This window comes from Terrapene carolina, unplaced genomic scaffold (assembly GCF_002925995.2).
Source record: "Terrapene carolina triunguis isolate 2854851 unplaced genomic scaffold, T_m_triunguis-2.0 Scaffold95, whole genome shotgun sequence".
Lineage (NCBI taxonomy): Eukaryota > Metazoa > Chordata > Testudines > Emydidae > Terrapene > Terrapene triunguis.
The window spans coordinates 8349975-8376552 of record NW_020664446.1 but is presented as its reverse complement, the minus strand read 5'-3'; the positions used below and the strand labels follow the sequence as shown (position 1 = coordinate 8376552).

At 48.0% G+C, this 26578-nt stretch overlaps 1 protein-coding gene across 1 annotated transcript in view; it reads left to right on the top strand.

Annotated features, from left to right (window-relative positions):
- The window catches only part of XPNPEP1 (X-prolyl aminopeptidase 1), a 33676-nt gene extending 8178 nt beyond the window's left edge, over positions 1 to 25498 (top strand). Inside the window, exons 5-19 of the mRNA XM_029911351.1 lie at positions 204 to 347; positions 825 to 920; positions 3329 to 3410; positions 4794 to 5004; positions 9132 to 9221; positions 10404 to 10454; positions 11969 to 12027; positions 12884 to 12961; positions 13894 to 13965; positions 16343 to 16403; positions 18628 to 18697; positions 20410 to 20583; positions 21514 to 21590; positions 22436 to 22534; positions 23302 to 25498. Coding sequence (XP_029767211.1) covers positions 204 to 347; positions 825 to 920; positions 3329 to 3410; positions 4794 to 5004; positions 9132 to 9221; positions 10404 to 10454; positions 11969 to 12027; positions 12884 to 12961; positions 13894 to 13965; positions 16343 to 16403; positions 18628 to 18697; positions 20410 to 20583; positions 21514 to 21590; positions 22436 to 22534; positions 23302 to 23430 — 1493 coding nt within the window. The 3' untranslated portion in view covers positions 23431 to 25498. The remainder of the gene's footprint in view (positions 1 to 203; positions 348 to 824; positions 921 to 3328; positions 3411 to 4793; positions 5005 to 9131; positions 9222 to 10403; positions 10455 to 11968; positions 12028 to 12883; positions 12962 to 13893; positions 13966 to 16342; positions 16404 to 18627; positions 18698 to 20409; positions 20584 to 21513; positions 21591 to 22435; positions 22535 to 23301) is intronic.
- The last annotated feature ends 1080 nt before the right edge of the window (positions 25499 to 26578 follow it).

Sequence of the window (26578 nt, the reverse complement as noted above, 5' to 3'; positions counted from 1 at the left end):
GATACCTCTGTCAGTATGTCACTATGGCTTGTTACATCTGGATGTTGCTTTTCTTCTTCTCCTCCTCCTGCTGCTGCTGACCACGTGGAAGGGGCCGGGGTGGAGAAGAAAGCTTAGACTTTTCCAGCATCCCCTAGCACAGAGGGAATTCCTGTGTTTCAGACATTTGTGGCCAGTGCTCTTAGCTCTCTCCCCTTTGGCAGATCAGTGGAAGAGGATGTCTAAAGCACTGAAAAGTGCCGGCCATGTTCTCGTGCCGGTCAAAGAGAACCTGATCGATGCAATCTGGATGGATAGGCCCCAGCGACCCTGCAAACCTCTGATGACCCTGGACCTGAGTTACACAGGTTAGTGGGATCCGGCCCTGAATTGAGTGGATTCATTTTCACTCCTCTCTTCTCTCTTCCTTTCCCTTTATAAAGTGACAGGAGAAATATAACTGCAGCCCAGCATGATGTGCTGTTTGATTAAATTAAGGATCTAATTAGACTCTGTTTATTCTATTCAATGATCTTTTTGTTTTGGAAACCAGACATAAGCATTGATTGTGCCTAGATACTACAGCGATGGTTTATAATAAATGCACAGATGTATGTTTCTGGAAAAAGGAGAAAAAGCTTGAAGCTGGTGGTGTATGTCATAAAGGAGCAGTAAGGAAGACAAGCCAGAAATTGCGTGTTTGGCTTCTAGGAAATTCTACTCTCATCACATTAGGGCTTCATGGCTGTATGTCTCTGCTGTTAGTCAATAAATTAGGCGGTGATAACATTTGCAACTAAAGAACCAAACCCATCCACAGTCAGCAAATGTATTGTATTTCACAGGGATAGGCTGGAAAGAGAAGATTGCAGCTCTGCGTGCGAAAATGGTTGAGAGAAAAGTCCTTTGGCTTGTGGTTACAGCCCTGGATGAGGTATCTTGTAAGTATCCTGGCTGGGTGGGTTATCAGATCTCCCTGTCAGTACAACAGAATTTTCTCTCATGGCTGGGAAATGGGAAATCTACCCGTGCCAAGAGGCACATGGTACACCAGAGGGGTTTGTTATAAGTCGATTAACCTGTATCAGAAGCAGCTATGGGACAGGGTCAGGAGCAGTCTCCGTTCTTTACTATGAGCCAGATTTTGCTCTCATTTACATCTGTGAAAATCCAGAGCAATAGAGCAGATTTAGGCCCAGTGTATACAACAAATCACCACACTTGAAAAACAGGCAAAGAGAAGGAAAAGGAAGGTGATGTATAAAACCGCGGCAGCTTGAGGAAAGAACTGACAGACAAAATGTTCTAGCATAAAATATCCTTATGCCCTCCCACCTCCCCACCGGGAAGCGGAAGGCTGTTTTAAGCCGTGAAACCTTGCCATCACTGAAGCAGTACTGTATGTGGCTCTAGGTACACAAATAGACACACCACCATTTCGTATGCAACATTTGTGATTTCTAAGCATGTGTGTGTATGTGCTTGTGATTTCCACAAGCCTGGTTCTAGTTTTCATACTTATTAAAAGGAGTCCCCCGATCTCCTTTCCCCGACAGTCTGCAAACTCCCGTAGCAAAACAAGACTGCAATGGACCTCATCCTAGTCCCCACCCGTTCCCCTTTGCACTCGACTGGCAGCCAAGGGAGCTTAAACAACCCGCAGGAGAGTCTCCCAAGTAGCAAAACCAATGTAGCCAGCTCTAAGCCCTGTGATTCTGGCCTCCCGCCCCAGCATAGTAGGCATTCCCAGGGTGGGTGGAGGTCAGGCCAGAGCTCATGGAACGGCCCCAGGGCTCAAGATAGATATGATCTGGGTTGCTCTAAACCTCAGAGTAGGTCCAGATGACCCATTGTTGACCACACCAGAGGCCTGTGTGCACTAGCACTCCTGCTGCTGCACCAGTGGGTCTGCGCCTGTGTAGGAGATGTCCCAGGAAATCTGAGTGCAGGCCAGGCTTGGGTGTATGATTAGCATACGCTGTAGAATCTGCATCACCTGCTCCAGAATGTAAATGATCTTGACAAATTCCCAGCTTCAGTTTGGAAATCAGTAACTTGGCGCCAGCCACGTGGCATAGTCAGGGTCCTCGGTATTCGCTCCTACAATTGTGAAACCAAGCACAGCGCTTCCTGTTTCATGAAATAAAGACATCCAATAGCAGCGAGACCTGCATTAGCATTAGCAGAGATGGCGGCTTTCTGTCCTTATCTGTACAGACCCCGCGGCGTGTGCGCCACTTTACAGACAAGTAAAACAATGCTTGATCCTGGCTCTCAGGTGGTTACAGTCTGAGTACACCTACCAGTGCAAGGGGTGACCCATGAACAAAGGGGTGAGGAGGGGCGAAGGACAGCGAGAGATCGTGAGAGATGTTTATTGCTAGGTGTACATGTGGTGCCCCTTTCCTTTACTATACATGGAAAAACCCATTCATCTTATGTTTGGCCACTAGATGTTGCTCTATTAAAATCTGAAAGGGCATCTGGGGGGAGGGTTGAAGAGGAGGCCAGCACCATTCCACAGCATGGAGACCCTAATCTTGCTTAGCTGGCAGATTTCTACAGCCCCTTCCTGGAAGCCCCGTATGGGTCTTTGTAACTTGGGAGAAGCAGGGTCTTTCCCAGGAAGCATGCACATACCCCACAAGTGTCCTACCTGATGTTGCAAGGCCCGGTGGACCCAGCCCCAGACTCTTCCACCTCCACCGGCTGGCTCGCCACGTCACCGGGAGCTGCTCTGTCACGCGAACGTTTCCAGGAGTGAGTCCCTGGGTTTCGGAGGGCTCAGCTTGACTCCTGAAACCCGGCGCTCAGAGAGGCCGAGCGCCCGCCGCGCCGCTTGGCATCCCCCTGAGTCGTGAGCGACCTGCGCGTTTGACAAGCAAGGCCGAGCAGCGACAATCAAAGGCCGTTTTGTAATGTTTTGGCCTTAACTTCTCTGTGCCTCCCTTCCCCCGTGGGTCCCCTGGCTGACAGGGCTCTGTGGGAGCAAAGTACTAAAACTTGAGCACTCTCTGGAGAGCGAGGGGTGATCTGCGGTCACGGCAGAGACGGGGAAAATCACTTCCTTGCCATTCTGGTATCTCCACTGTAGTCTAGCTACTGAGCCCGAGCCTGAAGAGATTTTTCTGGCATCATTTAGTACTCACAGTTTTGGTGCCATCTAGTGGAGAAAGCAAATTACTGCCAGTAAAGCTCTGGGGAATTGCAACAGCTGGACTCTGGCTTAAAGCCCTTGTGTGAACCTGCTTTCGAGCCAGCTGAATTTGGTTTTGTTTTTCTTCTCTAATATTGTTGAATTTAAATGATGAAACAAGACACTGATTCTGGGCTCTCTTTTCTTTCCTAGGGCTGTTTAACCTCCGAGGCTCAGACGTTGAATACAATCCAGTATTTTTTGCTTACGCTGTCATAGGAACCGACACAATCAGGTCTTTACCGCGCCCCTTCTTTATCGTTACCAAGTGTTGCACTGACGTTCCAGGCGTGTTTCCTCTGAGAGACTGGCTGGCTCTCGCGTTGTGTGTGTCCTTTTAAACTGCGTGTGCCTCGGCCATATTAATGTCCCTTCCTAGCATTTTTATATTCCACGATAATCCATTTATCTCCCCCTGCTCCCCTCTCATCATTGTGGTGGTGGAGTCAAGAGCTTTTGCTTCTGTTCCCAGGTCTGCTACTGTGTGACCTTGGGCAAGTCCTTTCACCTTCTCTGTGCTTCAATTTGCCCCTCTGTAAAATTGGGATCATGTAAAATGCTTTGAGATCTTTGTACCAAAGGTGCTATAAGGAGTTGCTGATGACTTGGCATCAGCAGTGGGGCAGGTGCTGGAGAACTTTATCGAGGGGTTAACTTAGCTGAAGATTCCCTCCGAAACCACAAGTAACAGTTGCTGCTGTGCCCTGGGATTTTGGGGCTTTGGGTGCCAAAGATCCTTCTCTTTTTGTTTGGTGCAACAAGCTTCGGTAGGACACAAGAATCGAGGCACACAAAGCTACTAGCCAAACATGTGTGAGCTAGTGGGTGGAACACAGGCCTGGGGGTTCTGTTCTCAGCTGTGTGATGACTACGGCTAAGATTTTGTCACGGATATTTTTAGTAAAGGTCACGGGCAATAAAGAAAAATTCACGGAAGCCATGACCTGTCCCTGACTTTTACCAAAAATATCTATGACAAAATGGGGATCTGCGGGTCCCCTCCCCACCTGCAGTGGGGCAGCTGTGCAGTGGCTAGGAGTTCCAGAGGCCCCAGTGCGGGTTGGGTGTTGGAGCTCCAGGGTCCCCCGCCAACCATGGCTGGGAGCTGCGGGGCCCCTGCCGCCTGCAGCAGCTGGCGGGTTGTAGGGTACCCCTGCCGTCTGCAGCTCTGGGGGTCCCCTGCCACCTGCGGGGGATGGAAGCTGCAGGGTACCCCCACTGCTTACGGTGACTTGGAGCTCCGGGGGCCACCAGAGGCGGCAGGGGACCCCACAGCTCCCGAGCGCCGCAGGCTGGAGTCAGAGGTCGCTGGAAGTCACGGATTCCATGACTTCTGCGACCTCCATGACTAAATTGTAGCCTTAGTGATGACATGCCCCCTCTGTATAACTGAGGATAACTACCTCTCAGGGTGATTGTGAGACTGGATTTCAACGCAGGGTGCAAAGTGCAATGGAGAACCTTGGATAAAATGGTCTGGATCAGTGCACAGTATTATTCTTAATAATAGCCTCTCTGTTAAATGTGATTAGAACAGTGTGATTTCCACCCCCTCCCACTTCCACCAGGCTGAAGCACAAGTCACACCCACGTGCTCTCTGCTGATACATTTCTGCAGGCTGTTTATCAGTGGTGACCGCACGGCAGACCCGTCCACGAGGGAACATCTGCTGCTTGATTCCGCCCTGGAGGCTGAGTTTAAAATCCAGGTGGTGCCATATGAATCTGTCCTGACGGAGCTGCAGGCTATCTGTGTGGGTCTCTCCCCCAAGGAGAAAGTGTGGCTCAGCGACAAAGCCAGCTATGCCCTGACCGAGGTCATCCCCAAGGTTGGTGTGTCCTGGCAGGGAAAAGGACTCCTCCTTCAAACCCAGTCCTGTGATGAGTGTTTTTAATTAGGGCACCTGCTCTCAGTTTCCCAGCAGTGCTGGGTGCTGCAGGTCTCGTTCTCTGCTGGAGGGTGGCTTTGAAGAGAATGCCAGACTATCAGAGGGTTGTTTAATGCGGGGGTAGCTGTCCCCAGGGAAAGCATTCCAGCTTGTTAAGCCGATTTACCCAAAGAATTCTCAGATTCAGGGTAAGACAAGAACAGGGGAGGCAGAGGGTTGGGGAGATCTGGATAAATTAGGGTCACTGCGCATGGATCTTGCGAATGTCCCATGCATGGCATAGATTAAATACACCCAACTGTTCAGGTGTAGATAGAACCCAGGGGGTGGGGAGGGTTGTGCTTGGTGGGAGAATCGAAAGTTCAGCTGGACCTTAGCTGAAGACCTTGTCACAGGTGTCATAACCAACCAGTACAAAGAGTGGGTGTAAAAAGCTCGGAAGAACACAAGAATCAGGGATAGAATGGGACGTGTAAAGCTCTTTTATCGATTTACTCAGTTGGATTAATTACAGTAAGGGACCTTTGGGACCTAAACTACTGGGTGAAGATTTAAAGAAGAGTAATTTTCATGATGGTGACAGATACCAATATAGGACATCTAGGACTTGGATCTTCAGAGAGGCTGAGCACCTACATATCCATAGAGCTAGGGCAGCTTCCTCCACCCAACCTTTGGAGGTGCTTTAAACCTGTCAGAGGGTACTTCAGTCCTCTACAGGCCCACAAAATCCTTGGCCCCCTTTCCTGAGTCTGCAAACAAGGGTGCCAATGGGGAGGGCGATTTGCCATGTAGGCTCTTGCCCATCAGTACGAGAAGACACCCTCAGCTCACTGCACGTAGGCCACCAAACAGCCACTGATGGCAACAGTGAGGAGCCCTTATGGATTTGTGCTAGTGACCAAGAATGGAAAAATCTCCATTGCCACCCCATCCCAGCCTTTGCGTTCCTTTAAAACGACTGTGCTCAGGCTCTCCCTTATTAAGGCTGTCACTTGGACAGGCTGTGGCCCTGTCCCCGTCAGAATAATCAGCTGGGTGGAAGGGTCCCTCGTGGAGGGCCTGGGTGAAACCTTGGGTGGGATTTTCAGAAGTGCTCAGTGCTGGCCTCTCTCCACTCCCGTTGAAATCAATCGTTTCCCCAGCACTTCAGAACAGGCTTGGAACAGGGAAGCGGTCACTGTTGTGTGGCTAGAGAGATGCTCAGAATCACTGAGGTGGGCATCGTTCACCAACATAATCACTTGATTTTAAAAAAGAATCGCGTAGACGTCTAGGTCCCAGCCATCCCCTTCCTGTAACTAATCCCACGGGATAATCTACAAGGCAGCTCTACGTTGACCACTGTGTCGCTGAGCCGTTGTGCTCAACAACCACCACTCTGGGTGGGTGTCATTTTTAATTCTTGTCCTGCAGCCACTCTCTGCTGTTCCCAGTGACTCTAAAGGGACTACACAGTGTAGTGAGCGTTTTCAGGGTAGGGCTTAAAGTTGCAGTTTGGCTGAGACACCAGGGTTGAGGGCCCTTTTCCTGCAAAAAGTGCCATGGGATTTTTAAGAACAGCCTAGGTTTTATGTCTTCTGAAAGAAACCTCTCCAGCTGCAAAGGCTGTTTATATATCCGCCTGTTGTCTATTTAGTTATATAGACAAGCTAATATCTGCCCTGTTCAACATGCCAGTTCCCGCGGCCAAGAGAACAGGTATTGTGTATTATTGTTTCTCGAACAATGACATTTGATTATGTATGTTGGCTCTTTGTGCGTTAGTACAGATGGGGAGATTGTAAAGCTTTATCATTTACACAGCAACAAATCTCTTCGATATATGATGGAGCTCTTTGTATCTTTCTGCCAACTCCTAAGAAACATGTGTGCTTTGCCTGATACAAAAACAAATCATCGGGATGTAGAACATGTGTAACCCAGATAAATCTCTCTGCCTCTTTCCTTAGTCAAACCTGGCCTCCCGACAGCGTCAGATACATTGCTCTGTGCCTATCGCTGCTGCCCTGAAAAACTGCTGCAAAGTACTAAAACTCACTCCTGCACCTCTTCTTAGAATAATTGGGTTTATTAATTTTGGGCATTAGAAGCAAGGGGTCAACTCTTCATCTGGTGCAAACCAGTGTAGCTCTGTTGACTTCAGTGAAAATATCTTCTGCCAAACAGCGGAGCAGAACCTCAGCTTGGATCAATTGAAATAGCGCAGTTGAAATCTGTAGCAGGGTGCCATCCCAGAGCACCTCCCCATGGCCTGGCATGGCCCTGCAGGGAGCTTGCCTTCAGTTTCCCCCTTTAGTTCTTTGCAATGATTGAGACTCAGGCCAGAGTACGCAGGCCTTTTTGTGGGGCCTTCATTCGTTCTCTTCCAAATACAGAGACTTTAACCCTTTTAGTCCCATCCCTCTTCTCCTTTGATCAGGAGTCCCACAGCCCTCCTTCTGGGGTCCGGCTGATTGTTCAGGCAGGCTTCTCCTCCCGGGCTGAGGTGTCCCGCAGCGTCCCTTCTCAAGGCTGTGCTCATTTCAGTCAGCTGCAGCCTTAAACCAGCTGGCCCCGTTTCCTCGCTAGGCTGGGAGCAGTCAGTAGGCGGCACTCATTCCCCTGCCGGTGTCTCCCCTATTATCAGAGAGGAGGCAGCATATATATGCTGCCCTCCTTCCCAGGGCTTGTCCTGGTTGGCTGGGAGAGAGGGGATCCTTGCCCCACCTTGCACTACAAGGGTCCTGGTCCCTTAAAGAAACAGTATCCTGGGTTTCCCCCTAGCATTAGCTGTTCCCCTAGGTCAAACCACCTCTCTCCCAGTACCTGCCTCTGCCCTTCCATAGGACTTGGTCCACTCCAAAATCCCAGGAACCTTAAAGGGACATGCCTTGGAACAGGGGTTGGTTGAACCCTAATTTGTACTATACTTAAAGGGGACAGCCCCCCTGTTGCAAAGGCAGTGCAGTTATGGTAGTTTATACAGCTGAGGATCTGGCTCGTAATAAGTCATTTAGGATGATGATTATTGATTATTAACTTACATTATCTTAGCGCCTAGAGGCCTCAGCTGAGATCAGGGCCCCGTTGTGGGAGGCGCCGTGCAAACGTATAGCGAGAGACAGCCCCTGCCCTGAAGAGCATTGGGGGAGGGGGGATAGCTCAGTGGTTTGAGCATTGGCCTGCTAAACCCAGGGTTGTGAGTTCAATCCTTGAGGGTACCACTTAGGGATCTGGGGCAAAATCAGTACTTGGTCCTGCTAGTGAAGGCAGGAGGCTGGACTCAATGACCTTTTGGGGTCCCTTCCAGTTCTATGAGATAGGTATATCTCCATATATTATATTATTATTTTAATCAAAGATTAATCTTCAATTAAAAATGATGTCATGTGATGAAACCTCTAGGAATACGTCCAACCAAAATTGGCAACCCTAACCCTCTCCATCTTCTAGTCTCCCTCAACATGCCTCTCCCCTTCTCTGAGGATGGGTGGCAGCTGGGCTAGGAGGTGATGGAGCCATCTCCATCAGTTTTATGCCAGCGGAAAGTTCTGCCCAAGGGGGGATTCTCCACTGGCCACCTCTGTCTGCTTTAAGGCCACTTTATGGCACAAGACCAGAGAGTTGAACTGTTAGGGCCTGATTTTTAGGAATGCAACTCACCATAGATTTCAGTTAGAGCAGCGAGTGCTCAGCCCTCTGAAAATCAGGTCCTATGTGTCTCAACTGGCGCACCCAAGATTATAGGCGATCGTTGAAAATTTGGGCCTAAGCCTCTTTGTGCTTTAGTTTTCCCATGTGGAGCTCAAAGCTAACGGTTCTGACGTACTGCATGTGGCAGTCATGGCTCTTCGTTCTTTCTCTGAGTTATAATGAAGGTGGTAAACTCCTCAGAACAGGGACCAGCCCTCTGCCGTGTTCTGGCCAGCGCTTAGGAAACCCGCAGCCATCGGCACAGAACAAGACCGTTCGCTGAAGGCTATTGTAGAAGTACAAACTGCACTGGTGCTAAAGTCCAAGATATTCAACATGCAAGATCGTGCAGTTTGAATAATCAGGATGTAATCCCTGCCTTTGTGCTCTAGGCTCACCGCTACCTCACCCCGTATACCCCCATATGCATCGCGAAAGCCGTGAAGAACACAGCCGAAACAGAAGGCATGAGAAGAGCACATGTAAGTGAAGCACCGAGTGCGTTTCAGATCATCTCCCAGAGCCGGGGATTATATTTCCTTTTCAGGGTTGGGGGAGTGTTTCAGTTGGACTCATGTCTGGGATTAAGAAGCAAATAGTACTTTGGATGTTTTCTTTCCTAACCTTCTGTCACACTCCTGCTGCTATTAACTTGGTCTTCTGCCTATTTGGTGCTCTCTTTAAAGCTTTCTGAATCTGAATCCTTCTTGTGCTCTCAGACATTGCTTGGGACACAAGCAAGGCTCTGCCATCCCTTTCTATCTTGCTCTTTGCTGCAATGGTTGCCTTGGTGCATTTCTGTCCCCTAACTTTTTACAAGGACCGGGCGTTGGCTGATCGCCCAACCCCCAGCCCGGAAGAGCAGTGCACTGCTTTTTGTCTGGTCCCTTCCCTTTGTCCTGGGGGACCCTACCAGGTGTTGAAATCCCCACTGGCAGAGCTCTCAGGATAATTGGAACACGCAAGCCTTCCCACCACGTTTAAAGCCCCAGTGAAGGCTTTAAAGCTATGAACAACATGTATAGCAGTGCTAGTCACCATACATGTTTTCAGTGGGAACTATACAGCGTTCCAGACCCATATTTAGCAGGTGAGCCCTGCAAAGCATGGATTGTCCCTTTGCTATGTCTATACAATGCCCAGTGCAATGAGGCTCTGATCTGTACTGGGGTCTTAAGGCATTACTGCTGTACAACCATGAACTACTAATATCGTGGGGTAGAAATAAGGAACCAAAAGTATACTCTCTAAACCCTAGTACTGAATACTCTGGCCCAGACCATTACAAGGGGCTAATCATTTTGGATGCCTCCATTTTTGGCAAGTTGACGCACCTGAAACGTCTGGTTGATTGTCTGAAAGTGCCGAGTTCCCCGCCTTCGAAAAAACTAGGCCCCCTTTAAGGTGTCTCATGCTGGGCTCTTAAAATCGCTGGAGCTGCTTTGGAAAATCATGGGCTCTTGTTTCTCCAGTTCGCCTTCTCATCTATAACCGTCAGGCATCGGGCTAGACAGACTGCTTAGAGATCACATACCTGATCTCCCTGTCAGTGTACCCTGCGTTAATATCTAATTGTCTTTGCATAAAAAAGACTGTTTCCATTGCAGCTTTATAAATCGTACGTGCACTCAATTACTTTTTCTTTTTTACCCATTTTAATATAGATTAAAGATGCTGTCGCTCTGTGTGAGCTCTTTAATTGGCTAGAGAAAGAGGTATAGTATTGATTTCTCATGTTTTAATGTAGGGATTTTACTACATAACAACATTTTGCATTAGCATAAGCTTTTCAATACTATGAATATTCTTTTGAGTAGTTCTGCTAGGAGAGGAAGAAAAAGCGCCTGTTTTTCTCTGATTTTCAGGCTGTGGATTTGATTCCGGTTTCCATCAAAGGTGGAATGAGCTTTTTGAATCATGCTCACGTTTATTAAATGTGATCAAAAGGCAGATTAGGCAAACTCGCCTAAGTGGGTGAGGAAGGATCTGTCCAGGTCTAATATCGGAGATACTGTCTGCCTGCTGACTTAGTGTAGTAGATCGTAGAATAGTGTCGCATGTTACAGTGCAGTGTTACAGGGACATTCTCGAGATAATCTGTATTGCCCAGTAGCTAGGGCAGGTTAGGTGTCTAAGTCCCACTGACTTAATCTGTTTGGGTGCTTTTGTGAATCCCACTAGGTGTCTCTCTGCATCTGTAGATGCCTAAAGACCTTTGTAAACCTGGCCCTAGGTCATGTGACTGGTCTCCTGCTCTGCCATTTGCCCACTGTGTGACCTTCGGCAAATCACTGCATCTGTGTCTCCATTTCCCCCTCACTAAAATGGTTAAAATAAAAGTGACCATATATTTTGTGCAGTGCTTTGAGATCTGTGGCTAAAGGCACTATCTGAGCATGGCTAGCTTTTATATATAAGTATTGTATGTTTTAATAATATTTCCATAAGTGTAGTATTAGTATCTTAGATGCAAATAAGTATTAGTGCTAAAAAATACAGATTATGGAAAGAACTGGTTAAATCTAGTTTGATTTTCACCATTATTTGTTCTGAATTTGTACATTTCAGCGTAGTGTCCAATCCCAGAAACAGCTGCTGCCATGTGTGACATTATTCCTATGCATAATCTCATTGAAGTCAAGACATGCTGTAGAAGCTGTTTGCAAACTGGGGCCTAAAATTCTCTGATTCTGCACTGGTCAGTTTCACTTCCTGGCTCTGGCACTCTTAGCACAATGCTGCTGAATTTGGGTTTCTATCACTGCAGGGGGACAGTGAAATAAAACACCAAAATGTGAATGTCCCTGTAAGATTAGGTTGTGTAAAGACTAAAGATGGAGCCTCTTTCATAGTTTACTGGTTTCCTTTGCTAGTTGGCTTCCGAGGCGCCGACTTCCCCAGTACCTGGGAGGTGCTTGATCCCCGCTCTGCCCCTTCCCCCAAGACCCCGCCCCCACCCTGCCTCTTCCTGCCCCTGCTTCTCCCCTTCCTGCCCCCAGTGCCTCCTGCATGCCACTGAACAGCTGATCGTGGCAGGCGGGAAGCGCTGGGAGGGATGGGGATGAACTGATTGGCGTGGCTGCTGGCAAGCAGGAGGAGCTGATCTGCGGGGCTTCGATGGGTGCTGAGTACCCACTGTTTTTTTTCTGGGGGTGCTCCAGCCCCAGAACACCCACAGAGTCGGGGCCTATGGTTGGCCTGATAACTTAGCCAAGATCTTGTCCATTAGGTTCCAAAGGGATCGGTTACTGAAGTATCAGCTGCGGACAAAGCAGAGGAGTTTCGCAGGTAAAGAAACAAAACCTCAATCCGGACGTTTTCTGGGTGGCTTTTGGATTCTTATTCTGTGTGAATTTACCCTTTCCCTGGTGCCTGTTATCTGAGGACAAGTCGCTTTCCCAGGGTTTTATTTGGGCACTAGAAAAAGAGGGTTTGTGTCTGCTGGGTTAGCATCTCTCGGGAGGAGCAACTCCTGCCTTGCTGGATCCCATTCGCCACCTTTCCCTGCCTTCCTCTGCTGCTGGTTACTGGCCTCTCCCTTAGGCGGGCTGGGTCATGAGATTTGCACGGGGAGGCAGGAGGCTCTTGTGAACTTGCAAGATGGAGAGGATAATACTTCCCCAATTCACAGGGGAGTCGGGAAGGGAAATTCGTTAGGGCTGGATTCTCCTGACTCCTAAGGCCAAGTTGTGCCTTGTAAGCAACATGCACATAGTGGAGAATCGGGGCCATTAATGTCTGCCAGGTGCTTGGATACTTCAGGGATGGTGCTATAAAAATAAAGAATGAGTAAGAAGCAGGCGTGGCGTCTGAAGGCTGAGATTTGGAGCTGGGGAGGATGTTGGCTCCCTAGGAGGTGCGGAGGCCAGGCGATTTGGGAGAAGGCTAGATGGGAGGCTAGGGGCTGAACTTACTTGACTCCTGTCTCACAGTAGAGCCACCTCTAAGCTTGTCCTGATGGCTGCGGGACTGACCTGATCTTTTTATGGAGGGGAAGGGTTTGGGGTGAGGTGAAATGGAGGGGGGGAGGAGGTTGGCTGGCTAGCTAGAGACTGGTTTGTTATCTGAGCTGTGCTGGGGACACCCACCTGCTCTGGTGCGTGTCTCTCACTCACATGTGCGTGTTCACGGTGTTTCCTTTCAGCCAACAGAACGGTTTTGTCGACTTGAGCTTTGCTACGATTTCGAGCACGGGTCCGAACGGCGCCATCATTCACTACAAGTAAGAGAAGCGCAGCCCCTGTGCTCTTCAGCAAACGCACTTCCAATAGCCTGCATTGCTTCCCCACGGAGCTACAGCCGAGGACAGAAGAGTGAGATTATTTGGTTCAGACAAGGAAAAATATATCCCCGTCGCTCACCTTTTTTGCTTTATATTGGCCCAGCTTCCTTCCCCAGGAGATACGGATCCCAGCGCACCACTTGGGATGCTGGCGCTTTGATGCCAATGTTGTACCAGGACTTCATGGCCAGCAGAGGACCATCCCAGGTGGTGGCTGGCTCCGCCTAGCCAGCTGGCTCCACTCCAGTGTTTGAGTTGGAATTGGAGGTGAAGGCAATAGATAATTTAACCCATGGAATGGATCAGTCATCATGGCTGTGCTGGGGCAATGAAGAGGTCCTCTGCTTCCCCCATAGCATCAGCCAAACCTTGGTCTGCAGAGTTTTTTCTGAGGGGAGGGCGAGTTGGCCAATTCTGGCTGCCTCCTCCTGGTGGATGATTTGGATTCCTTGTGTTGTGAGGAAATTGCTAATTATTTTGCAGAGCGGGATGGCTCCTGACGACAGACAGGGAAGAAGGTGTGTGTGTTTGGGGGGGAGGGGAGGGGTTCATTCTGACTGCTCAGGAGTGCGCGGAGATGGATTACCTGCAGTGTCTAGGAACTTGCTCCTTCTGAAGAGGGGAAGGAGTGGGGGAGGCAGGGGAACTGTGCTGAAATGGGGCCGGGGGCGCATGTTGAAGAATGGGCAGAGAGGATCATGTGCCGTTCACTCGGCACATCCCACGGCTCAGGCGCTGTGCAAATTCCAGCATTCAGAGAAGAAGTTGGAGCCGACCGATCTGAACTTGCACCTGACATGGTCGCTCAACAGCCGCCTTGGGCTGGAAATGTTGACATTACGGAACAAACCATTTTTCATTTAATTCAATAGGCCGGTTCCCGAGACCAACAGGGCTTTGTCTGGGAATGAGATCTACCTCCTGGATTCTGGCGCTCAGTACAAGTAAGTGGTGCAGGGTCGCTGTAACTCTTGTTTCAGTTAGAATCAAGAAACGTTTAGTGCGTAAACTGCAGGGCGGGAATCTCCATTGCTTTGGTGACGGCTGCAAAGGGCTAGATTTGGTGCTGACTAAACAACTTGACGAGCTGTTATTTTTAAAGAACACCTGTAATGCAGGTCTTGTCTCTGTGTCCTGAGTGTAGCAGTTGGTGGGAAATTGCACCATAATGTTTAAAAAGAAAATAGTTTCTAGGCCACCACTGTGACTCTAGCTAGGGTCACTGGGCTGTGAAAGGAACAGGTGGCCTTGCTGGCATTCGTAAAGGGGCAAAGGATTCAATGGGCCATTATCGTTATTAGGGCTCGCTGGTATGATGTTTACAGAACTGTCATCAGGTCGCCGCCTCACGGCAGGGCGCGGTGCTGCTGTCGCTCTGCCTCCGTGTCCCTGATGCTCTGGTGGCTTATGGCTCGGCCCTCTGGCTGGGTCACTGTGAAAGTTCAACCCTCCTCCCCCTTCCTGGATAGCACGGTCTAAAGTCACCTTCCCCAAAGGAGTTAGACTCCCAGCTGTCCCACTCCGTTATTGGCTTCAGCTAGATTCCTCTCCCCAGGTGAGAGCGGCTGGTCTGCCCTCTTTCCTAGCCAGCAGCAACCAAGCGAGCTCTCCCCTTTCCAGCCCCTTCCTGCAGTCCAGGTTGGGCCGATTGTGCTTGCCACAGCTCGTTAACCCTCCCCAGCCCATGTGGGATTTATGTACCCCATCACAAGAATGGACAAAGAGGGATTCCCTGCCCAGAAGATGCCAGTATAGTCTGGCTGTGCCAGCTCAGGAGCAGACCAGGGAGAGAGATGTGACTCCTAGTTACAATTGATCTTTGATTCCCCCGTAGGCCCAGCGAGGATGTCATCTGCTAATGCTCTTGGCCAGCAGCAGGTTACTTCACCCTCCAAGCTGTCTCAGCTCTGCTAGCTGGTGCCCTGGGGGCAGAAGCAAATCCCTGTCCGTTCCCCACTCACATGCCTGGGAGGGTGGAGGTACAGCCCCGCCCACCTGCCCCTACACTTCAACTAGTGATGCCGGCATCCTGTGCAGCAAAGTAAGGGCATGTTGGCCAAGTAACCATGCTGCTCACTGTTAAGATGATGCCAACAGAGGGCCGTGTCCAGGACAATTGTGCATTCACTCTGAAACCTAATGTTTGCCTCTTGATGCCCCGTGGAGTCATGGAGACTGAATTCCTGTCTGTTCCCTAGAGATAGCTCAGGTACGAGCCATACTGCTGGGGAAGCTCAGCGCGTGCTGTACTTGTTTGATAGATCAAATTGGTGGACTACGACTCTGCGGCTGTTCCACCGGGACCTTTCACAAGCACTAACTAAATAGATTAAAGACGTTTTGTTCAGCAAGGGAGCGGGGTGGACCTGATCTCTCCTTTGAGAGGAATTGTCTCTTTGGCGCTTTGGCTATTGTTACAGTCATTTATAAAGGGCTTTGAAAAGGAAGCGCTTGAACATACTTTGATATGATTTTTACGAGTTCTTTTCCCCCCCGCGGCGGACTAATTAACCATTCCTTTAGTGTCACAGTGAAAAGCAGCCCCTTGAATAAAATATGAGTTAGACATTGATGGTATTTAGCACAGTACTGGGGCAGAGATGCCGAGTTTGCCGCTGCTGAGAAGTTAAATCCTGAATGCTTTAGGAGTACGACCTGTGTGGGCCAGGATCAAATGTATGCGCAGGAACTGACATTTCAGAAATAACTAGTGATTTGGGGTTGAATGCCAAACTTGAGATGCCTTATGGGGTCTCATTTTCAGAGAGCAGGACTTCAGCGCTTTCTGAAAGATCAGGGTCGTTTGAGGGTCTCAAACTGAGAAGTGAGTAATGATCGGGGCTGCCAAGTATTTATCCCATGGTCAAAGGGGATTTACGTGTCTTTTTGCAGCCATTAGCTATCATGTATGCATCTGTTTTTCTTAAAGAATGCAGCTGTGGATTTAGTCTGCTTCAAAACCACCCTTGATACAAATGACGTGTAATGGTCCCTTCTCAGCACTATTGAGCATCATGCTGTGCATGAGTTGTCCACTCTAGAATTAGTTGCATTTTCGTGGCACTCCAGATGTATAATTTGCGAAATGCTCTGGGATGAAAGATGACATTTGAATGTCAGTCAATACTGTTCCATACGGGGCATCAGTGTGTTTGGGGACTCATAGATAAGGACCACTATGATCCTCTAGTGTGACCTCCTGCATAAATCGGGGTGTTGAACGCTTGGAAGTGACTAGCGTTACAGCTTTATTATTGGGGTAAGATGTACTCTCTCCATTTGAGCTTGCGTTCTGTGACTTCATTTGCTCTTGTTTCGAAGGGATGGCACGACGGATGTGACCCGGACAATGCATTTCGGCACCCCATCGGCTTACGAAAAGGTAATTGGACATCTTGTGTTTGGAGAGCAGGCTCACGGCATTAGAGATATTTAAATGATCATTACTTTTTAAGGAAAAAAAAGGTAAAAATGATATGAAAGTAGTAACTGTGGAGTCAAAGTGGCTCATTTTGTACCATCCATTTGCTAATAAAATCGATGAGGATTCTTAGATTCCAAGGCCAGAAAGGACCATTGTGATCATCTCGTCTGACCTCCTGTATAGGCCATAGGACTCCCCGGAAACAATTCCTGGTTAAAAAGGAAGCTGCCAGGATTCAGAGTGCCAAAATTTAACCTAAGAAAATAAAATATAAAGAATAGCACCTTCCCCATCTCAGAATCCACACTTCCCATCTGGGAAACGATCTGGCTTCCCCCAGAAAAGTTCAGTGGCAATGTGCCGAAAGCTCAAACCACCTTGCTGGGTAACTGACCCTACAAAAACAAAGCTCAAACGGTGAGGTGTGGCATCAAGGGCTTGTCTAACAAAGGAGTCCCACTGGTTTCACTTAAATCGGTTTAAAAATCAGCTCTCTGTGTGCATGCCGTTACAGCACATCCTCAGCAGAGCACCCCCTTTCAGCATTGTGCGGCACACTATCCACGCAGCCTCAGGTTCCCATTCCCAGCTGGTCTTCCCCTGCTCCGCCCAGCCTCCAACGCCTTTTGGGGGGCAGAGATTTAGGCCTGGTCTGCACTAGAAAATTAGGTCAATTTAATGACGTCGCTCAGAGGTGTGAAAAATCCATGCCCCTGAGCGGTGTCAGTAAGCCGACCCAAGTCCCCTTGGAGACAGCTCTAGGTACAAGTCCCTGGCCTTAGCCAGCCTTCTGTCCACATCTGCTCTCTCTCTGCCTGTTCCTTCCCCAGCTGAGCCTGGCTCTAAACCCCTCCCTGGAAGCCTGACTCCTGCCCCAGATGTCTCCATTTGGGCTGACTAAGTTTTCTGGAACCCATTAACCCCTTCCTGCCATCCATGGAGGCTTGGGGCCCCCATTGCAGAGGGTCTTATATTGGTTTAAAACTGGCGTACGCTGTTATAAGCCAGTTTTAAACCGATATCAGAGAATTCACACTGGGATTTCAGCGATGCCACTAAATCTGTTTAAAATCCCATCGTTAGGTAAAATGAATGCAACTTTGCATTTATACCAGGCCTGTCTGTCTGGGTACTTACAGTAGAGCTCCTGGTTTACAAACTATTCAGGCGGTCATATAATCAAAAAGTTCCTAAAATAGAACATCTTAAAATTACAGTGGGTACGGTGCATAAATTGCCATATGGGTGCAATGCATCACTTCTTGTCTTTCAAACCACTGGAAAGCTATTTCCAACACGCTGAAGGCATAGGACTGTTAGGGGATGTCGACTTGTTCTTTGACATCATTTTCTGTTATGAGATTTTTTTTTTTTGCCTGCTGTTGGGAAAAATGGTTTGTATAACTGGTGGTTCGTAAGACTGGTGTCCACCTGGCACTCGGTTTGGAAGGCTTTAGTCCAGTCATTATTAGGGCCCTACCAAATTCACGGTTGTGAAAAATGCGTCTCGGACCGTGAAATCTGATTTATCCCATGAAATACGGTCTTTTGCATAGGGTAAAAGTATACAAAAGTACACGGTGTTTCTGAAACTGGGGGTCTTGACCCAAAAGGGGGTCACAAGGCTATTGTGGTGGGGGGGGTCACAGTATTACCACCCGTACTTCTGTGCTGCTGCTGGTGGTGGCGCTGCCTTCAGAGCTGGGCACCGATCCAGCCGCCATGGTTCTCCAGCTGCCCAGCTCTGAAGGTAGCGCAGAAGTAAGGTCGGCAATACTGTGACCCCACCACAATAGTCTTGCGACTCTCTTTTGGGCTGGGACCCTCAGTTTGAGAAATGCTGAGTCTTAAGGGCTTTACATGTTTATATTTTGCCATGTTTTGTTACAACACCATGAAATTTAAGATTTAAATATCTGAAACCGTGAAATTCAAGATTTTTAAAATGCGATGTCCGTGCAATTTACCAAAACGGACCATGAATTTGGTAGGGCCCTAGTCATTATTGATTCTCTCAGTCTGTATCTTTGTTCTCATGCTTTGCTATAGCATCACCTACTTTATGCGTTTTGCTGAGCTTCTGTTACGCTCTGCTGACCTAGAACATGCAATCGTGTTTTCAAAGCAAAGAGGGAGTTGGTTTTTATCTTCACGTTACTCAACGGGTGCTTTTCGTTGGCAGGAATGCTTCACCTACGTCCTGAAGGGTCATATAGCTGTGAGTGCAGCCATCTTCCCTAACGGAACCAAAGGTTGGTCGCTTGCTTTGTCTCACTTCGTTCTGCAGCTGCAGATTGTTCTGAGCAGATAGGAGCCCAGACGACTGATGTGTTTGGAGAATCATGTGACCATTTACAAGAATATTATGCTTGACAGATACAAGTGAAGTCGGCAGACATAGAAGTTTTGTCTTTAGTTGTGTCTCCTTGTATAACCTTTACATTGCATCATATTTATTGATCTAGCTCCTTTAACACCGTTTGGCAATGAAACTCTTGGATTGGAGTGAAGGGAATTTGTATCTCTCTCTAGTTCCACGGGTGTAATATTTTTATTGCTGAGTTGCATAGGAACAAATCACTGGCCACCTAGAACTTTACAGTTGTCTGGGTACTGTATAACATGGCCACAGCCTTAGCAAGCAGAGATCTCACATCGCCTGCATCAAAGGCAGAGGTGTTCATCTCAAGCTAAAGGAGAATCTCTTTTAGGTGTTAGCAGTATAGGGCCTATGACACACAAATAAGTTATTCTGATTCCATCCAGTAGAGGGCAGTGGCGCACACACACAGCAGCCAGTTCCTTGCAGTGTTGTTCTGTCCCACATAAGATACTCAACAAAGATGTCTCTTTTTCAGTTGGGCTCAGTTTGCATTTCTGATGCAAATACAGGTCAGATTTTCGCACCTGGATGCTGTCATTGGGCAGTCAAACCCCAGGGTTTGTGTGTACCAGGCATGTGTGTACCAGGGTGAGGGAAGGCCATTTTGTCCTCTTAATCCCATCCCCAATTCTTCTGCCTCCAGTGTACCTGGAGCGACCACCTCTGAGGATGAGCGTTCTGCAGAGGCATTCAGCCTCTGGATACTCTACTGAGAGAGCTGGGGGCTGCTGCGGGTTGTTTTTATGAGACAGACGCTGTTCTGAAAGGCCAGGGGATGTTGACCCTGGAATTCTGTAGTTGGGAAGAGACTTGGCTTGCTACCCTTGATGGTGTGGGTGGTGGTCTCACTGCCCTGAGACACACTCTACTAGTTCACAGTAAGCCCTTTATATTTACCTGGTCCAGCTCCCCCTAGGTTGGCCGCAAAGATCTTTCACAATGAAATTACCTCAAATGCAAAAAACCTTGATTGCAAAAGTCCTTCCTCCCAGTACTCTTCTGGGGGCAAGGAGGTGGTTTCTAGCTATCTTCCCCAGCCTGGGAAGGGCACTCCGGGTCACCCCTTTTCCTCCCAATATTGAAGGTCTACTGGCAGACATGCCCTTTGTATTGTCACCTCCGCATAATGAGAACAGGGAGCATTTTGTCCCCCTCTCCAGGGTTTTTGTCTTGATTGATTGGGTGACCGATTGACTGGGAGAGAGAGGAGCCTTACCCCACCCCGCCAGTAAAAGCTCACCTCGGGCTCTTAAATAAATAGTCGTTTCTTCTCCCCAAGACTCAGTCTTCCTCCAGGAGCATTTCTTCTCTCCTCACATTGGCCTTTGCTGTCCCACAGGGTCTTTGTTTGGTTGAGACTACTGTATTTGGAACGGAATAGCCTGGACCCCATCCACCATTCCTCTTTTCCTTAAAGAGCCATTATACTCCATTACAGGTCTGTTTTATAAGCCGGTGACTTGGTTCTTTCTTTCATGTATGCTCCGGTGTCCCGTAGTAAGATCTGCAGGTGCGATCGTCAAAGACTGACTGTGCGCAGCTGGTTGGGGCCCTCTCTAAATGTCTCTCACCGTTTTGCAGGTCACCTTCTGGATTCTTTTGCCCGCTCTGCATTGTGGGACTGTGGTTTGGATTATCTGCATGGCACAGGACACGGAGTTGGGTGTTTCCTTAATGTGCACGAGGGTCCATGTGGCATCAGCTACAAAACCTTTGCAGATGAACCCCTGGAAGCTGGCATGATCGTTTCTGATGGTATTTAGTGTCCTTGACTATATTCTGTAGTCAGATGAGGACCGCTGTGTTAACAAGCTGCTTAGGGAACAAATCTGAAAAGCAATGGGGGTGGAGGGATGTTTCTTGCCTTTCCAGTTGCCAGGTAATTCCTTGTTTAAGATATCTAGAGAGAGACCACATCCGGTTATACCTGGGGTCAGGTGTCTTAAGACCCCGTCTTTCAATTGTGATACTACAGGCCTGATTCTGCTCTCACTTCCTCCTGGTGTACACCAGTATAACTGTTAAAGTCAATGGAGCTATTGCTGGCAAACCAGAGCCTCGGACATATTTTCCCATTCTTCAGGGGAAGGATGGTCTTATGGTGACCACATAGGAATGGGCAGCAGGACTTGTAGGACCTAATCCACTGACTGTCTGTGTGACCTTGGGGCAGTTGTTTAACCTTTCTATGCCTCAGTTTCCCCAGTGGTAAAATATGAGGATAATAATACTTAGCTACCCTGCCCACGGGGGTGAGAGGGTTTGTGAAACTAAATTCTTTCAAGTTTGTTAAGTTGAGATCCTTACATGGAGGGCACTCTGTACAATGGGCACCCCTTAAAACAGAGTGGGATGTTTTGGCCCGTGGTAACTGGATTAGTAGTGTTTGCAGAATTCCAGTGATTCGAACAGACGTGACACACACTTTGTATTCTTCTCTTGAGGTTGGAAGGTGACTCCCTAAACTGGGGCAGTCTGTCTCTCGGAGAGAACTCAGCCTGTCACCTTGCTCGGGCTGTGCATGCAGATTAGACGGAATGGGAAATTTGTTCCCCTCAGTGGGTGCCAGATGTCCAGACTATTTAGCTATGCAGATGAACTAAAGCCCCAGGAGGAAATTCACCTGTTGTGATAAGTGGCTGTGCTACACGGCAGGGATTGGCTGATTGTTGTCTGTCTCTGCAGAGCCTGGGTATTATGAAGATGAGTCTTTTGGGATCCGCATAGAAAATGTGGTACTCGTGATCCCTGCCAAAACCAAGGTGAGTGACTTCTGAGCATGCTCAAGAAGCACCTTATCACTTGGTGGTTGTAAAAACACAAACGTCTCATGGATTTTGAATGAAAAGCCTGGAACTGGAAGCAGGTCAATATTGCAGGTAGTTGTCCCCACAGGTCGAGTTTTCCCACGGGGCTGGGTTACTGCACTTGCAAGTGTTTCACTCAGGGAAAACGTAGGAGGACTTTTCTCTGTAACGAAGACCGAGTCCTGGTCTCTTCCTGTAAACAGATATAATGAGGACAATGCTGGTGCTGCTGTGATCTGCGCCGCTCACTAGAAAAGGTCAGGCAAGGTTGAAATCTGCACAGCACTCCTCCTAAATGTCCTCTCTCTGCTCCGGAGATCCGGGGCTAGAGTCTCTGCAGTCTAGCCTCTTTGTGTCACTGGAGGGTTGTAAAGCTAATGGGTTCCCCCCCACCAGCTGGAGATTCCTAGGCATGGCAGAGTCTCCAGCTGGGGTAGAGCTCTGCTTCAACACCAAAACCTGCCTGGTTGGGGGGATTATGCTTTCATTAAACGCAGGTGATTTCAAAAAGGAACATTTAATTGTCTGCTAAATGTCTTAGGGTGAAATGTCACTAGAAATGCCAAAATGAGCAATTCCAGGTAGCTGCCCCCCTACAAGACGATCTCAGTTTTGGGCTTGAGGGGTCTGATCTGAAGCCCAAATGGAGACTTCCATTGACTTCAGTGGGCTTTACGTCCCACTGTTTTCCCTTCTGAACCGTGCGTAAGCCACGCCAAGCACCGGGGTTGTACAGAACACTCCTACGCAGCTGGAGCAGTTTCCAATGACTAAGGATGTCTTTCCTCGTTCCCCTGCAGTACAACTTCAGTAACAGAGGGAGCCTGACTTTCGAGCCACTAACCCTGGTTCCGATCCAGACTAAAATGATCAGTATCCCTTTACTGACACACAAAGAGGTAAGGGAAGTAGTAGATGGAGGGGAGCAGACTCATTCTAAAGGGCCGAAGGATCCTGGTCTCGTCGGGCTACCTTCCTTCTGACGGTGATGTGACTTTGGCAGCTCACCTAAACTAATCTCTGCTTGACTCTCCTCTTACTCCCTACGCTACCTGCAGCCCTATCATGTTGCTACCCCCACTTTGTTTCCTTTGCTTCAGCCCTTCTGTCATGTTGCCCCCCCCACACCTAGAATAGCCCCCCCCATCTCTTTTCCAGTACACGCCCTCTCCACTCTTCCTTCCTACCTTCTCCTGACCAATAGCCCTACCCACATTCCCTTTTCTGCATGTGTTTCCCGTGCAGTATCTTCATTGGCCTTCGGGCCCAGAATGGTAGCCCCTACCTAGGTGTATAGTCCCATTCAAGGCAGTGTATGTAATGACTGCAGGGCTCTCAGGCCCAAGTATTAAAAAGTGGCCACTGACTTTGTTGGAGACACTCATTTTTAGAGACGCCAAAGTAGCCACGGGTCCAACTGAAGGCAAAGGGAGGAGCCTCAGCACCTCTGAAAATCAGGCCCTAGGTGCCTCAGTTTTGACACCCACAATTACAAGCCATTCCTGAATATATGGGCCTGGCCCTTTTGCCTTCTGCTCTAATGAGCCGGTCAGTTCCCCACTGAGAGCTGACGATGTTGCCCATGCAAAGTGCAGGATGAACAGATCAACCTCCGCTCCCCCGCTTCTTGATTTGCATTAAACGTTGCTCCTGTCCCTTTCTCTAGTGCGACTGGGTGAACGATTACCACCGGAAATGCAGGGAGGTGATCGGGGCAGAACTGAAGAGCCAAGGACGACATGAGGCTCTCCAGTGGCTCATCAGGGAGACGGAGCCCATCACCAAAATGCATTAAGACCAACTTTTTTTAAAAATAATAACTTTTTACATGGTGACAGTTAGAATCATTCAACCTTAAAATCCTCTAATCCCCCGCCCCTCGTTTTGAAAAATGAACGTGGATTGAGGAAGAGCCTTTGATAACCATTTGGAAATAGTGAAAGGAAGGGGGCTTTTTGTTTAGCTTTTGTTTTCCTTTGTGGGGGGACAGGAGCATTCCATCTGTGAACAATTTTTCTGATAATGAGCAAATCTCAAAAGTGAAGTCTTTTGCTTTTGCAGTCCGGGCCTTGCTGAAACAATCATTCGAGGAGACAATAACTGGAGTGTTTTATACATTTTGGTTTATCACTGTGAAAACCCAGTGGTTTTAATTCTTGGGTTCCAGTTGCCAAGACACTGCTGACGTTAACTGTTATGCTGATGAGCCTATGTTTCTGATCAGCTAATAAAAGCTTCAGAGCCCTGATTTGCTCTGTTGCCTTCAGTCTGTCTGGTCTCTGTCAGTAGTGTAACTGATTTAATTAACCTTTAAACTCAGAGCCAAGCCCAGTCCTCACCCACCATGGGCACACCTGGCTTGAAATACATAGACACGCCTTTCCCTGTACTCGGAGTTGGAGAGGTGTTAAGAAACATCATAGGAGTATTCTACTTTGTGGCAGATCTCTGCACAGCATTGCAGACAAAACCCTATGGAGGTGTGTGCATGCAAACGGGCATGGCTGAACCGCCTGCCCGTAGGCTATAGTATTGGTCTGTCTACTTATATGGCGCCGATCAGTGCAGTATATGAGAGTACAGGGTCATGGAATCATAGCCCTTCCTGTGGTAGGTGTTTAAAGCAAACCGCTAAGGTGGACACAAACCAAACAGGCATTCACAATACGTTGTGTTCATAGCTCAAGTTCCAGCTCAGTCTGCCTTTGTTTACCAGGGACTTACTCTGTCTGGATCTCAGTACAACACACAGAGACATCTAGTGGCTAAACAATAGACTGCAAATAAACATAATTATGCACAAGTGCCCTGCACCCTGCCTCCATGATGGAGAAAAAAGTTCCATCCTCCACAACCCACTTGTAGATCGCCCATGTAAAATCCCGGTGCTCAGCGTTTTTTGAAATGAAATCAGAGTTAGGCCCATAATGTGTAATGATATTGTGACAAAGTATTCACTAAAGCACTTGAAGTAACAGTTCAGCCTCTTGATGGAAACAAAAATTCTGAAACCTCCCTTAGAAACTGCAGGAAAACCAAGAGTTTTTCCAGCCAGGCAGTATGTCTGATGCTGACGAGATGCTGCCAAGCCCTCGTAACTCAAATGTATTTCTGTAATGTTTTTGAAGGTGAAAACAGTAATTAAGCCACACTAAATGGCATAAAGCTTGTTTAAATATTCCCCAGCAGTGCTGGAAACCGAAATGCGGTGCAGGTGCCTGAGAACCTGCAAGTGAAACTGACTAGAAATAGGCAATGAAACCAACCAGTCTCATCATTACACAATCCAAGCTGAGGAAAAAAACAAAAGTGAAAAACAAACATTGAAAAAGCCGGCCACGCAGATTTTTAAATTCACTTTATCCAAGGCATAAAAACTCAGATGAGTGGTTTTTTTCGAAGTATTTCTTTTATCTTGATTGTGTCCCTGTAAGGTTGTGATAATATTTCAGTGCAAATCAGTGTTATTTTTTTTCTTGTGTGCACAGTTTTAGTGTAGTTATAATCCTGGGTGAGAAATGTCTTGCTTCCCTTTACTGGGTGCTTCTTTGCCAAATACCTGACATGTGATAGGACATGCTCAATGTTCGTACAAGTGCTTTCTCAACAAATCATCACGTGGAGATGAATCTGTGTTAATTGCCATCCAAATTAACTTGTGGACAGCTGGGAATGAATGATCAGAGAGGGACCAGTTCCATGCCAGCAGCCGTACTGCCTCAGGTTGTGATCTTGTCTGATCCCAGAAACTAAGCAGGGTCAATAGTTGGATGAGACACTTTTAGGGAAATCCCAGCGGTAGAAAGCAATGACCTTGATAGCTGAATTAGGTATCATACACTGAGCCAGTATGGAGACAGGCTGCTGCTGAAGGACTAAAGACTGAGATGTAAAATGAAGATCCTAAGCACTTGTAATTGCTAAACCTCCCAAAAATAAGGCTTTTCAAGGCCTTGGAGTCCTGCTCAGATTCCAATCTGCATTAGCTACTTCCTGCCAACTCCTTGGCTTCAGTTGATCACATTCTTCTTTACTTTGTCTCTTCTGCTCCATGAGTAGAAAGACAGACACTGATAGCAGACTACCACAGGTTAAATATAGTAGCCAAGAGTGAGGCATGTCCCCTGTCCTGCATTGATGGGAAATTGTCCCTCTTGCGTGACCCACATGGGTCTCTGTTAGATACCAAAAGTAGGTGACAGCAGGGAGAAGTGAAGTCTTCTAGCTGGAGCTGGTAGAAAAATGCCAATTGGCTTTTCATGGAGAAATTTTTAAACACTAGGGTTTTTTCCTTAAAGTTCCCACAATTTCCCCCCAACTTTTCAGAGAAAACTCAAAAGTGAAAATTTTTCTGGTTTTTGCTTGTCAGTTTCTGCCTCTCCTCCCCTTGCCAGTGTCACAATGAAAAAAGGAAGAGCAGGGAGTGGGAAACAGAGGGAAAGAAGAGAAAAGGCAAGAGCCCTCCCCCAAACTCTGAAAAACAATTAAAAACAGTTTTTTTGTTTGTCTATCAAAAAACCTTCCCAAAAATGAAAATTTCAAATGGAAATTTTTATTTCATTGGAAAATTTTCCATGGGGAGGTGGGAAAAAGGCTAATTTTGGTAGAAAAATTTGATGGCAAATTTTCAACCAGCTCTATTTCTGAATGCATTTTCTACCACGTTGGGCATATGATCATTTAAGATGGTGCCACAAGGCCAACTTCTGTTCTAGTCCAGCATGTTACTGCAAGAGTTATGGCAGGAAGAAACCTGCTGTTCTGATGATATCATTATATATGGGGGAGGGATTGCTCAGTGGTTTGAGCATTGGCCTGCTAAACCCAGAGTTGTGAGTTCAGTCCTTGAGAGGGGCCCCTTAGGGATCTGGGGCAAAATCAGTACTTGGTCCTGCTAGTGAAGGCAGGGGGGCTTGACTCAATGACCTTTCGAGGTCCCTTCC